Genomic DNA, 13492 nt, shown 5'->3' with positions numbered 1-13492 from the left:
ACAGGGAATCATAGCAGGCTGAGCAGAGCAACTGCACATGCGGGCCGCATCCCCTCCTCCTCTCCCAGCCCACCGTGCCCTGTACATGACACCACACTGCAGGCCACGCCCCAACGTGGTGCCTAGGAGAAGTAGGGGCTGCTTAGGATTCATTTGGCCTGTAGCTGAGCTTCAGGCCAGAGGCTTGTGCAAGGCAAGCAGCCTATCCACTGTGCTCTCACTGGCCCATCATTCTGTCTCCTGAAAAACTAAAACTTTACCAATAGATGTATGTATCCCATATTACTTTTTAAATCCAGTTTCCACAGAATCATATTCCTTTTCCCAATCACAATAACCTATTTCAGTTTCCAATATGTCAAACTATCAAACGCAAGAGCTTAATTCGTGGGGGGAGAGGTTTTTAAGTTTTATTCACGTTGATATCTATAACTGCACCAACATTAATAAAGCATTTGCAGCACATAAAATGGCTAGCTTTCTATTGCGCAATCTGAACTTGAGAACTGGGGCCGATAATTTTGAAAAAAATGATAGGAGTGGGTTGGAAAACTGAACAAAACTCAGGAGAAGCCATAAACGGAGAGACAGCCCTAAACCCAAGGTCTTACTTTCCTATTTAACATATCATCATGTTGAGCAATACAGTCTTCCTAAGATTGTATTAGGCAATTTTCTATGGAATCCTGTGCAGTTTAGAGGAAGGCCAGCTTTTGGAACCAGAGTGAAGAGTGCTGAAACCATGGCAGAACACCTGATTATCATCTCACTTCTTTAAACTCACTCTCAACCACACAGTCCCCATTTGCGCAGTTGCATAAATCCTCGATCATGGCATTATTTTGCTCTTGTAACTAAAAGAAATGTAAAAAGTTCTTCAAAGGCATTACAGGCCCCAGAACTGAAGATAATCACAACAAACTTAAAAGGAAATCTATTTTGGCCTGAACACTAGTGAGATGAAACTTCTTTACAACATTAAGATGGATTCTCTCAGCAGGAATATCATTCATTGTGCATCTCCTGGAGCTTGCATATAAAGTAAGGTGAAATACATTATTGTTGAATGATGGAAATTCTGACATAAACACTCAAGGCCTCTCACTGCCAAACCCTTTTGCTTAGATTTGTGAAAGAATGATGTTCTCCCCTATTTATTACTCTCAGTCCTCCTTGTTGGGGAACAGTTTTTCCCCCAAGGTGCCCGGACATGTTGCACACCGGATCCTGGGCAGATGTTGGGGTAACGATTTTGGGTGCTTGAAGAAACATACTCTGGGAGCAGCTGATGACTGTTCACTATATTGCCAAATACACACAGATTTTATAGAGGGTCTCAGCTTACAGGAAGGTCCAATCACACATAGTTTAGTGTTATGGGCCTATTACCTTTCCTACTCTGCACTGCCCTGAGGCTGCGGTTAGGATGACTTGCTAAGTGCATGTGACCATTTCTATGTCTTGGGCTCATAGGACTAGGAGGCTGAGTGAAGCTCGAGGCTATATGCCTGGTGTTGACACTCTATTCTTGCCAACTTTGCCCAGATACTCCCTTCCTTCAGGTCTCACTTCAGGACTGCTTTGCAAGGTCAGGTCTTGTCTACTCCAGTGCCCGTCACCATGCTCCATACCTCCCGCCTTGGATTAAGGTACAATTAATCCCATGGAAGCCTCTCTCCTGGATTAGTGTAGTCAGCTACTACGAGGGACCACAAACAATATACTCTGCCTTTCCTCCAGTCTTATATTTTTTCCATCCAGTGTAAGTGATTTTCTCAAAGCATAAATGAATCTTTTAACACTTCAGAGAGTCCCTTTTATTTTGAAAATCATTAGCAAACCGCTCCCTGGTCTAGCTCTGTGTTTTCAACCTTTCCTAGAACCTGTTTTACAACTGCATACCCATCATTGAAAATCCCAGGATTCCCTTCCCCCTTTTCCATGCATGAAGATTTCTTTCTTTAGATAATGTTTCTCACCCTTCAAAACTCAGCTTCAATTTTACTTCCCAGGGACACCTCCCCTGACCTGCCTATGTGTCGGCAGTCTCAGGAATCTTTCCTTCAAAAAATGATCAGCTTGCACATATATTACTGTTAAATGAACGCCTATGTAACTTCCCAACTAAAGTACAGACTCTAAAAGGGGGAGAACCATTTGGGGTTTTTTTGCTCTCCCGGTGCCGAGTTTTCAAAATTTTGCTGAATAAGAGATTTTTTAAAACAAACAATATTCCTGAGACGGCTCAAAATCCAACTCTATGGTTCCTTGCAACAATTTTGAGAAACACCTATAATAAAATAATAGGTGCAGAGAACTTAGTGACACATAGGCCATTTTTTTTAAAAAAATGAAAGGGGATGAAAAATGTATATTTTCCAAGTTTGAAATTTTTTTTGACTAATCGCTTTATTTCTTTGGAGTTGTAAGCATATGCTAATTTCACAGCAAAGAATTTTTTCCTTCTAGGACCAAAGGCTCTGAGGGAGCTTTGCAGGTGAAATTGAAGTACAGTAAAATATTGCATGCACTAGGAAATACAATCATCCACGCCTCAAAAGGGCTTTTAAAGCATAAGGGCTTAATCAAAAATATTTTAGTACAAGTTTTAAATTCATGCCAAATGAATAACACGCCTCCGGCAAAGAATGCTTGAGTGGTAAGAAGCTGTGTTACAATTTAAGTACATCCACTTAAGAGAATCAGAACTAGGTTTCATACCATTTCTGTAAATGGCAATATTGAGTGGAAAGGTTAATGCTAAATTCCCCATGTTCAGAGAAAAGAATTAACATCTTTTAAAAAAATTACATATTGTTATACCTTAATCACTTGTGGAATATCAGACAAGTGAGAAGTTAGAATGTAATACCAAAAGCTATTATCTTGTAATGTAAATGGGAGCGGGGGGGTGGGGGGGTAAAGGTGAGGCTACAGAGTAAATAGATGCACCTTGTTCAGGCAGCCACTAATGAATGACACAGGCGCGCTAGGACAACTTCTGCCTCGTGTCAAGTCAGGATAAACTTTGACGCCAGGGAACGGAAACCGAGCAAAGAAGATGGCAATACGGACGTTCCTGTGGGCTTGATCGCATTTTCCCGTGTCAGCCTTATAGCAAGTTAGAGAAACAGCTCACCTGGGCAGAAGCTTCAGCAGCTGGGGCTGCAGGAGGCGCCGCGGGCCCCGCCAGGCTCTGCAGAGCGCTTCCCCGCACGCCCATCACTGCTTGACCCGGGAGCACCCGAGCGCGAATTTTCTCTCCATTTAGGGTACAGCCGGGTCCTTCCACCATCTTTCGAGCCGGCACTGTAGACTCCGAGGAGGAGCAGGAACCAGAAGACAAACAGACGTGCAGATTAACGTCTGAGCTGGAACCTAATTCCGCGAACACGAAGGTCAAAAAACCCGCGCTCCCCCGCCCCCGCCCCGGACACGCCCCCAGACACGCCCACTTCCCCCGCTAGACACGCCCAGTCCCCGCCCAGGTCCCGCCCCGGGCCCGCCCAGGCCCAGCTCGGCAGCTCTCTGGGTGCGGCGCGAACCCCTACAGCGCAAGCGCAGTGGCTCCTGGTCAGGGTCCGGATGTGAGGTTATACTTGGATGAGTTGAGTGAATTTTATTCCCGAGTCTGTATTAAATGCTCCTCAGTTTTAGATGGTTACCTGAGCCCAGCCGCATTCACCCTCTCATTCTGGTATACAGCATGCCCAGAGATGAAATTACTATAAGAAAAGGCAGGGTTCCGTAACTTTTCAAATGTATACAACGAGGCATGTATGCATAATTTAGCTAGTAAAGAATTTTTTTAAATTAAAATACAGCATATCTGCCCATAAGGGATTTGGTCTGTGCATCAACCATGCTTTAGTTAAACCAGATATTCGCATGACACACGCGCGATTCAAGTACAGTATGTAGTGCAGACTTGAATTAAAGACTCTGAAAAGCATTGTGTTTTTGTGGATGGGTAAAGTCAGAGGTCAAACGTGTTCTATCAAAATGAACAAGGTGGTTGAAGCAAAATATAGGCATTCATTTGAAGTTTTCTTAGGACTGCACCCAGAGAGACATGAATCCAAAGATTTCCTTGAGTCATGTTCTGATATGCCTGGCTGTGGTAGGGTTGTTTTTTGTTTTGTTTTGTTTTGTTTCTCTTAGTGAGATTTGGGACTAAATCCAGAGTGTTTACTCTGAACTGGAAGTGCAAGATTTATATTCATGTAGAAAGGGCAGGAGAATTCTCACTTTGGTCAGCTATTCAAATTCGAATTAGTTGTCCACCAAGTGCCCATTGGGCACCTTTTATGTAAATTAGGCCACAATGGAGACTGATGTGAACTCATGCAAATTAGGTGGGAAGTTAGTTGATCAACACTGACCAAGTGTCAGTTCTGTGGCTTTCAGCTCCTTCCTGGAGGTGGATGTGTCTGAACTTGTCTGGGCATGCCTGAGCATGAGTGGGACCTGGTGCTCAACAGCCTTAGCTAGTACTCTGCTTTCATTTCCCAGGCTCAAGACTCCAAAATAGTACTTTCATTAATAGCTGGATCAAGGCTCCCTGTTTTCCATATTTTTACATTGCATTTGGTCCATTCTTAGGATTCAGTTGCTTGACTGCTGGCAGAAATCTCAATTTCTTAGTTTATGAATCCCTCCATAGGTCAGCTTCGCTGTTCTCATGAGTGGCAGCTGGTTTACAGCAGAACATGTGACCCAAGAGAGAAGGCACCAAGAAGGCTGCAATGCCCTTCAGTGTGACTAACACATCCATATTGCTATTGTTACTGAACCCAAATTCAGTTCTCACTGCTCAAAGGCCATTTATTCAGGAGATGAGGGTGTGTGTGTGTGTGTGTGTGTGTGTGTGTGTTTGCAGAGGAGAGACTTAGGGTGTTTGCCGTATGAAAATCTGATAGACTTTTCCCCACAACCTCCCAGGTTGGGGCTAGAGGTTTATATAGGGTTTGCTGAGAAAATAAGTAAATGGAAATAAAAAATAGAAAAGAAAACAGAACAAGGGCAAAAAAAAAAGTCCAGTCTGGAAAACAGTCCTTCTGCTCTAAGTGGTTGCATGATTTCCCCTCTGGGTGAAGGTTTGGGCCTTCCTTATAAAGCTGAGATAGTATTATTAAACAGTATCCAACCTTGGGGGTTACACATTAACCTCTGGGAATCTTTCCACGGAGCCTGGTTTTTGCTGTGTCCCTTATGCCCATAACTGGACTTGGTTTTATGTTAAATAAACAGTTAATGAAAACCTTCTTTTGACTGGAGAGACAGAAAAGGTCAGCCAAGAATAAGGCGTTCTGAAAAATACATGCATGAAGAACAAGTTCTTGCTGGTAAGCACCCCTACTTTCCCTGATTAAATTCCAGTCATGAAGGAGCTGCAGAGAGTGTACAAAGGGTAGGGAGCTGGCCATGCAGGCAGCTGATTCAGGTTCAATCTGGCACCCCAAGGTTTGACAGGAGTGATCCCTGAGGGCAGAGCCAGGAGTAAAACCTGAGCACCACAGGGTGTGGCCTCAAAAAAAAATCAAATCTTGAAGTAAAGCCCATAACAAAGGGGTAGTGTTGGAGAATTATTCTTCTTCCTCTCTTGGAGAGGAGGAATATAATTTGCTAGTGAGGATACTTATAAAAATTACAGTCCTTATCAATTTGGTCCTTTTATCATGGACTTCTCATTTCCTTTCAGGTGTTTTGTACCGGACTATATTTGGATCAAGAATAATTTTTAATTAGAATTAGGCTTACTATTCTCCAATATTCTGAATAAGAGCTGGGAGTAATATGATTCCATTAAGAGACTTTATTGATATCATCTTGAAGGCCAAGCAAGACTCTCTTTGTATATGATCAGTCTTTTACTGCTTCCATTTGTTCTCTCTCCTTACATCTCAGTAAGAGTCAAGTCATATACATTGTGAATCTGCATCATCTCTAAAGAGAATCATTGCAACGAGAGAGACCCACTGTAGACTCTTGGTCCAATCACCTAGGTTTTGTCAGAAACTTGCAGTAACGTCCAATTACCTTCTCTCTGCACTTCCCTTTTCTTGCTGTTACCAGATGATTTCTTAACAATGATTTCTTCCTTAGCAGTTTTTATTGTGAACTTTATAAAAGCCATTTCTCCTTTATCTTTAAATTCTGCCTTGATAATATAAAATAAAACATACCTTTCTTATAAACTTCCACATGATTGCTCTAATTCTGAATAATATACGTGAAAGCACTTTGAAAACTATAAAGCACTCTGAAAATTCAAGGGTAAATTCCATTTGCCAGTTCCAGAATATGCTTTGTATTTTTTGCGTGTGTGTGACTTATCCGACGCTGTTATTCTCACTTTTAAAAAAAGAACCCCCCTTCATCCCCGTGTATCGAAATTCTTTTAACATTTATGTCTTAATTGAATGCATATCCTATTCAAAAAGATAAACCTCTGATGGATGCCGTCAGAAGCAGTCTCTTTTAAAGGTAGCTCTTCTATAGATTTTTACCATCCTACCTTGGGTTAGAGTTAATTGATATGTATTAGTCTCTTATTATATTAGATTTTCCTAGAGGACCTGAGAATAAATGCTCTTCTCTTCTTTATCCTTCCCATATAGCACCAGGATCTTCTGTACATAATAAATATTCAACAAATATTTATTGAATGACATTGAGATTGAATTTAAGATCAAAATAAGCAAAGCTTTCTGTTCCCAAGTAACTCCTTTTTATCTTAATAACATTCTTCCAAATGAAAACTCTGCTTTTCAATAAATCTCTTTTAAAATAAACGCTAATAATAGGTAGTACCTACAATATATTTTATCAAATCACCAAGCCAGTAAGGATTATACTTTTCTGAGTAAACCAGGCTAGCCATATGTGCAGTCACTTGTGTATATTAATTTGTTTTTCTTCATAATTAACTTCATAATACAATAGGACCTGTCATTAGTACTGCTTCAATAAAGAAACTGAGTTTCAAATCAGTCGATTTTCTCTATGATCAAATGTAGAAACCAACAGAGAAACAGAATGGCCTTCAGATTTTCTGACTGTTAGATGAGAATTTTTTTTTTCACAAAGGCACAGGAAAGTATAGATAATAACAATTTTGAAAACATTGTTAAAAGATAGCTTTGTTTTATCAGGTTATCAAGTGGTTAATAAGCATCATATGTAGTTTCAGTGGGAGGAAAAGAAACGCATTAATGGGGATAAGACATTTCCAAAAGGAGATGAGCAGGGCTCAAAAGAGTGAATTTTATTCCTACAGATTTTCATTAGTATAAGCATGTCATATTTCCTCTGTGTGAGACACATAGCCAGGCTCTGGGGCACAAAGGGACACAGAGGAGCCTTTGCACACAAAATAAATTACCCTATAGTTACATCCTGGCACTAAAAAATGTAATAAAGGATAAAGAGGTCTCATGGCAGATGCAAAAAAAAAAGAATATGGAATATGGATATTATGGGAATTCATTAAAGGAACCAATCACTCAAGCAACGGGTAGTTCTCCACTTCTTGGGCAGTTCTGCTTTCCATGATTTCAATTACCTGTGGTCAACTGAGGCTCCAAGATTCCAGACTAGAAGATATTTTGAGAGTGAGAGAGTTCATGTGAACTTTTAATTCTTCTGTTTTATTATAATTACTATTGCTAATCTCAGCATGCTTGATTTTTAAATTAAAAGTTCTGTAGGTATGTATATCTGGGTGGGGGTAGAGTGTACGGAGGATCAAGTACTGTATGTGCAGTTTCAAATTTCCACTGAAGATCTTGGAACTCTTCTCTCTCAGGTAAAGTTAGGAAGGGGTGCTATAGGTAAGGTCAGGGCTTCTTAACTTTTTCCACTCACAACTGCTTTTTCTCCCAAGAAACTTTTAGACAATCTCCAGTAGAAAGGTATATAAAATCGGTATGCCACCGAAACATTTACTGACGATAAATCATAAATAAATTTTAAAAATATTTATTTTATTGTTTCACAGGATGGGTCATGACCCACAGTTCAAGAAGCTAGCCTAGGACATGTTCAGAGAAGGGCTGAGAACTGCTGATCCTTTAAGAAATGGTTCCTAGGGGGCGGGAGCCATAGCACAGCAGGTAGGGCCTTTGTCTTGCAGGCAGCCGACCTGGGTTCGATTCCCAGCATTCCATATGGTCCCCAGAGCACCGCCAGAAGTAATTCCTGAGTGCAGAGCCAGGAGCAGCCCCTGTGCATCGCCAGGTGTTACCAAGAAAGAAAGAAAGAAAGAAAGAAAGAAAGAAAGAAAGAAAGAAAGAAAGAAAGAAAGAAAGAAAGAAAGAAAGGCAGGCAAAGAACTGGTTCCTAGACAAGTAGAAAAATCAATTAAGGAAATTCTAAGCGAGAGAAACAAAAGGGAAATATGTCATGTATTTGAGACAGAATGACTTAAGCAGAAGTGTCAGGCAGGATATAACACTGGCAAGTTTTCTCAGAATGATACTGGGTGAACCCAACCAAGGAAAGAGTCAAATTCCTTTTTCCTCAGGTAGAAGACCACCAATCCCTCAAGCCCATAAATTTACCTCTTATTTACTAGAACTGAAATCCAGAGCTATATTTATTCACAATACGGAGAGGAGGTTTGCACCACTCTGAAATTTGTATCTCTTGTTTGGTTATTCTTTGTTAAGAGATGAATCACTCTCAGATCTTCAGGAGACCAAGTTTCTTAAACAATGCTGAATTCCTACCACTGGGAAGATCCTTAGTTCAAAATATCTCTGACTACCCTCACAGTTCTCCCACAAACTTATTTAGTGCTCAGTGTACCAGGCAGTGCTAAACTGGTTTTGCAAATACTATTTTTTTTCTTTTTTGTTCCGAAGGATGAGACTTGGCGCCTTGAACACAAGAAGCCCACACTCTCTCACAGAGGGACATACCCGGCCCCAAATACTGACGCTTCAAATCCTGAAAATAGTTATCTGAGTGTGGTACTCTTCATGTCATCTTCATTTTATAAATGAACAAACAGAGTACAGCGAGCTTGAGTAACTTGCTCAGTCAGGTCCGGAGTTGGGATTTAATCAGGCAAGCTCTGGTCTCCAAGTATTTTCAGTTATATTAATTATAGTGTATTGTATGGTATACTTAACAAGATACTTTTTTATTGAATCACCATGAGATGCAGTTACAAAGCTTTCATGTTTGAGTTTCAATCAAAAAATGATCAAACACCTATCCCTCCACCAGTGCACATTCTCTACAACCAATGTCCCCTGTTATAGCCCCCCCCACCACCACTTCCAATCCTCCCCCTGCCTCCATGGCAGACAGTTTCCTCCATACTCTCTCTCAACTTTTGCATACGGTTTGTAATAGGTTTGTAATAGGTTTGTAATACAGATACTGAGAGGTTATCACGTTTGGTCCTTTATCTACTATTAGCACACATCTCCCATCCTGAACAATTCCTGCAACCATCTTTGTCTTGGTGATCCCTTCTTTATTCCAACTGCCTTCTCCCCCAGCTCATGAGACAGGCTTCCAACTATGGGGCAATATGGGGCCCTATTAACAAGATACTTTTAGCAAGAAGTTAAGAAATGGTCTAAAAGCAAAGCAACCTTCCTGTCAGCCTTCCCCTGGAATCCGAGCCCAGCTAAAGCCTTTCCTTTGGCATAGTCAGTATTGACATACTTTGGATAATGAAACTTTGTTCTTATCTCATTTTTACAAGGTCTGTGGGCAGATTTTAACTGGAATGATAAAAACGTAGCATGGGGCAAATGTCTTTATTTCTGTGTTTTACATAAATTACCTTGCTATATTTAACAAGTGGAAAGATATCATCCATCCTCTCCCATCGTCCTCTTAATTTGAGCTCTGAATAGAGAGAAGTGCCATTAGCAAGCATTGCGTGCAGGTGTTTCTGTGGTATTTACTAAAGAGCCTCTGGTTTCTAACCATTAAAAGAAACTTGCAACATTCATCTACCAGAAGAACAATAAAATTCACAGCAACAGAAACCATTTTGACATTTATTGTTTGACACATTTACCAAATCAGGGACTTTGCAAAACAGTTGATTTTATTCCATTGTAAGGGCTTGAAGTGCCCAGGTGATGGTTTTTGCCTGCCTAATTACAATTGCATCGCAAAATCAACCTAGGCCTCCTAAGTGATACACAGCCTGACGTTCCTAGCCTTTTTATAGTATCGTGAAATCTATGAAGGTGGTGTTATAATTCCAACTTTGTTATGCCAAATTCCCCATAGAAAGGATTTTTCTAGTTGATTTATTTTTAATTTAAGTAAATTAAGTAAGTGAATATAGTTCCTGAATATGAACTTAATTGGGGGGGAATAATAAAAAATAGTCACTACACTCACAAAAGAGCAAAAATTACTTACCATGAGAGAGGATAAGATATTTCATTGTTTTTTCTTTTAAAATAATAAATGGAGGTGTTTTTTTCGTTGTTGTTAATATCACAGAGTAGCATTCTTTCTCTGTCTCAGTCACTGTAGAATAAAATTAAGATACCATTTGTTTATTAAAAATAGTTATTGAACAATTACTATGTTGAAGCAAAAGTGCTAGATCCATGGATGTAGAAAAAAAGTGTCAGAAATCTAAAAAGCTCATACAGCACTGTAGGGAGAAGAGGAAATAAACATCAGTTGACAGTCATTTGATGCTCTAAATTAGGATGGACACTATGTTTCCCATAAGTTTCAGCCTATTTTTAAGGAGCAATAACTGTTCATCAGCACTTTGAAAGTAGTAGGACGGGAAATAAAGAACTTTGTGTAGAGGCCTGACATAGGTAGATTTGCTCTATTAAATGATTCCGTGAACAGCCAAGGCAGTTACTTACTTAATTTACTTATATTAAAAATAAATCAACTAGAAAAATCCTTTCTATGGGGAATTTGGCATAACAAAGTTGGAATTATAACACCACCTTCATAGATTTCACGATACTATAAAAAGGCTAGGAACGTCAGGCTGTGTATCACTTAGGAGGCCTAGGTTGATTTTGCGATGCAATTGTAATTGTGCCCTTCCGGTGACGTCACTGGAAAAAGCGGTGCTGCTGGCATCTCTTGGACAGAGAGCACGGATGTTACTTGATATCTTTCAGCGCATAGCACACACTGTTATAGAAAAAACATTTCTAAGCAAAACTGTCAATAGGGCCAAGAATGAGAGAGACCTTAGTATCGCAGACGAAATCAGGATGCACCACAAAACATTCCTGTTCAACCCCCTGGAATGTATTTGGCAAAAAGGACTTAATGGATGTGGCTGAAATAGAGACATGTATATCTAGCCTCACTGAAGGGATCCTGATGATGAGGAAGAGAAAAAGAGGTAATGGGAGGACCCAAGCAAGGTCGAGAAGATGTTTGTGGTGAGGCTGGGGCCTTGGAAGGTGGAGGGATTACCATAGATGAAATACAGAAAGAACAAGTTGAAATTCTCCCCCTCAAGACCCTCCCAAGAGAACTAGTTCTGCTGGTACCGTTCAACCTGCTTACACTGATTACTTTCACTTTTGACCTTCAGGATAGTTAGATAATACTTTTTGTTTTAAGTTGTTTTAAGCCAGTAAATTTGGGATATGTTGGTTATATTTAGTGAAAGGAAATAAAAATACTGGTTTGAAAAAAATGTTGAATGGGAGTAGAATTCTGAGGCAGGATCAACAGAAAGGAGGTGTTTATATTATCAGGAACTTCTCTGAGCACTGGAGATAGAGCAGTGACCACGGCAGGAAAAATTATCTATCTTTTTTATTATAAGCTCTTGAAGTTATAATATAATGATTTACATGAATTCCAGTTGCATTCCAGGAATTCCTCTCCATTGCATTCCATCTCCATTCACACTAATTTTCTTTCTTAATCCATCAGAGATCAGCTAACATTTTCTATCCTGAGTAAAAAGTTTTACTTTAAATTGATTTGAATTCATCAAGGCGCTATGTTCTGATTGGTATTTCAATGCATAGTTATCTTTCTAAACTTTTCTTTTAACTTTATTATGATTTATTATCATTCTCAGTTGCTTCTAAACAGCAGCATTCTGAACACCATCATTGTCTTCTGTTCATGTAGAAGAATATACTTCATCACTCTATGGTCAGGGCAGACCATCTGAGTATATTTGGTCAGCTGAATGGAAGTTCTCTTATCTGATCATAAATTTGAGAGTGAGAACTAGAATGTTTATTCTTGGAAGCCACTGAAACTTTGGGTTTAGTTATGTAGCCGAAGCTAAGGAAGGTTGACTTTATTCATGATACAGTTAGGCCCTTTGTATCTGGGATATCATTGGTATATTTACCATTTTTATTGTCTTTTTATATTGTCTTTTTATATAATTTTATATTGTCTTTCTAGTTGGTTTCATTGATCCCTGTGTTCCTATAGCAGTTCTATATTGTTTTTATTAATAGGATATTGTTCCTTAATATCTTGTGAGATGAGTTATCACTTTTAGTCTTCCTCAAAATCATTTTCACTTTGTATAGATGTTTAAACTTCAGTGTTTTTCTTCCAAATGAGATATGGATTATAAGAACATTGACTTACAGATAACTTGGGAAATCATTATTAATAGCTCTATAATGTTATTATGCCTGCTTTTATTAAGGTTTATTTGATTAAATTAAGAAATATTTTATCAGTGAAAATATTATTTTGTCTTTACTGGTTTAATTCTTAGTTATGCCATAGTTTGGGTTGATATTTTTGAGAAGCAAATTATTTTCTATTGAGGGCTGGAGTGATAGCACAGTGGGTAGGGCATTTGCCTTGCATGCGGCCCACCTGGGTTCAATTCCCAGCATCCCATATGGTCCCTCGAGCACTACCAGGAGTAATTCTGAGTGCAGAGCCAGGAGTAACCCCTGAGCATCACTGGGTGTGGCCTCCCCCCCAAAAAAGTTATTTTCTGTTAAGCATTTAGTTGTGTGTGTGTGTGTGTGTGTGTGTGTGTAATTTTCTGGACTTTTCTATGAAGTATGTTCACTCTGGGAAAGAGAAGGAAGCATTAGCTCTTCTAAGTACACTTATGTTTTAATTTTGACATCTTTATTTCTAAAGAGTACCAAATGTATTTATATATAGTTCTCTAGTAATTATAAGCTCTAATTATTTAAGAGTTACTCACTCTACCCCAGGTACTATTCAAGTGTTTTCAAAGTTTTAAATAAAAAATTTTAAAATATTCTACATAATTATTATTACTATCATCCAAAAGGTTAGAAGCATCAGGCAGAAAATGGTTATGTAATTTGTCCACACTCATTTAAAGATTTAAAGTAGCCCCAGAGCAGTCTTATTTGGGGGGGGGGGGGGGGTGAGAGGGAAGAGAAGGCACACACAATGATGCTCAGGGGTTATTTCTGTCTTTATACTCAGGAATTATTCATGGTGGTACTCGGGACATCATATGGGATGTCGAGAATCAAGACCAGGCCAGCTATGAGCAAGACAAATGCCC

General features: G+C 39.5%; 1 protein-coding gene across 1 annotated transcript in view; it reads right to left on the bottom strand.

Annotated features, from left to right (window-relative positions):
* The window catches only part of NEIL3 (nei like DNA glycosylase 3), an 88060-nt gene extending 84765 nt beyond the window's left edge, over positions 1-3295 (bottom strand). Inside the window, exon 1 of the mRNA XM_056114367.1 lies at positions 3140-3295. Coding sequence (XP_055970342.1) covers positions 3140-3295 — 156 coding nt within the window. The remainder of the gene's footprint in view (positions 1-3139) is intronic.
* Positions 3296-13492: the final 10197 nt, after the last annotated feature.

The sequence above is a fragment of the Sorex fumeus genome, unplaced genomic scaffold, assembly GCF_029834395.1.
Source record: "Sorex fumeus unplaced genomic scaffold, SorFum_2.1 ptg000024l, whole genome shotgun sequence".
In the NCBI taxonomy this organism is placed as follows: Eukaryota; Metazoa; Chordata; class Mammalia; order Eulipotyphla; family Soricidae; genus Sorex; species Sorex fumeus.
Note: the sequence above shows the minus strand (reverse complement) of the source record. Positions and strands in the feature narration are given on the sequence as shown.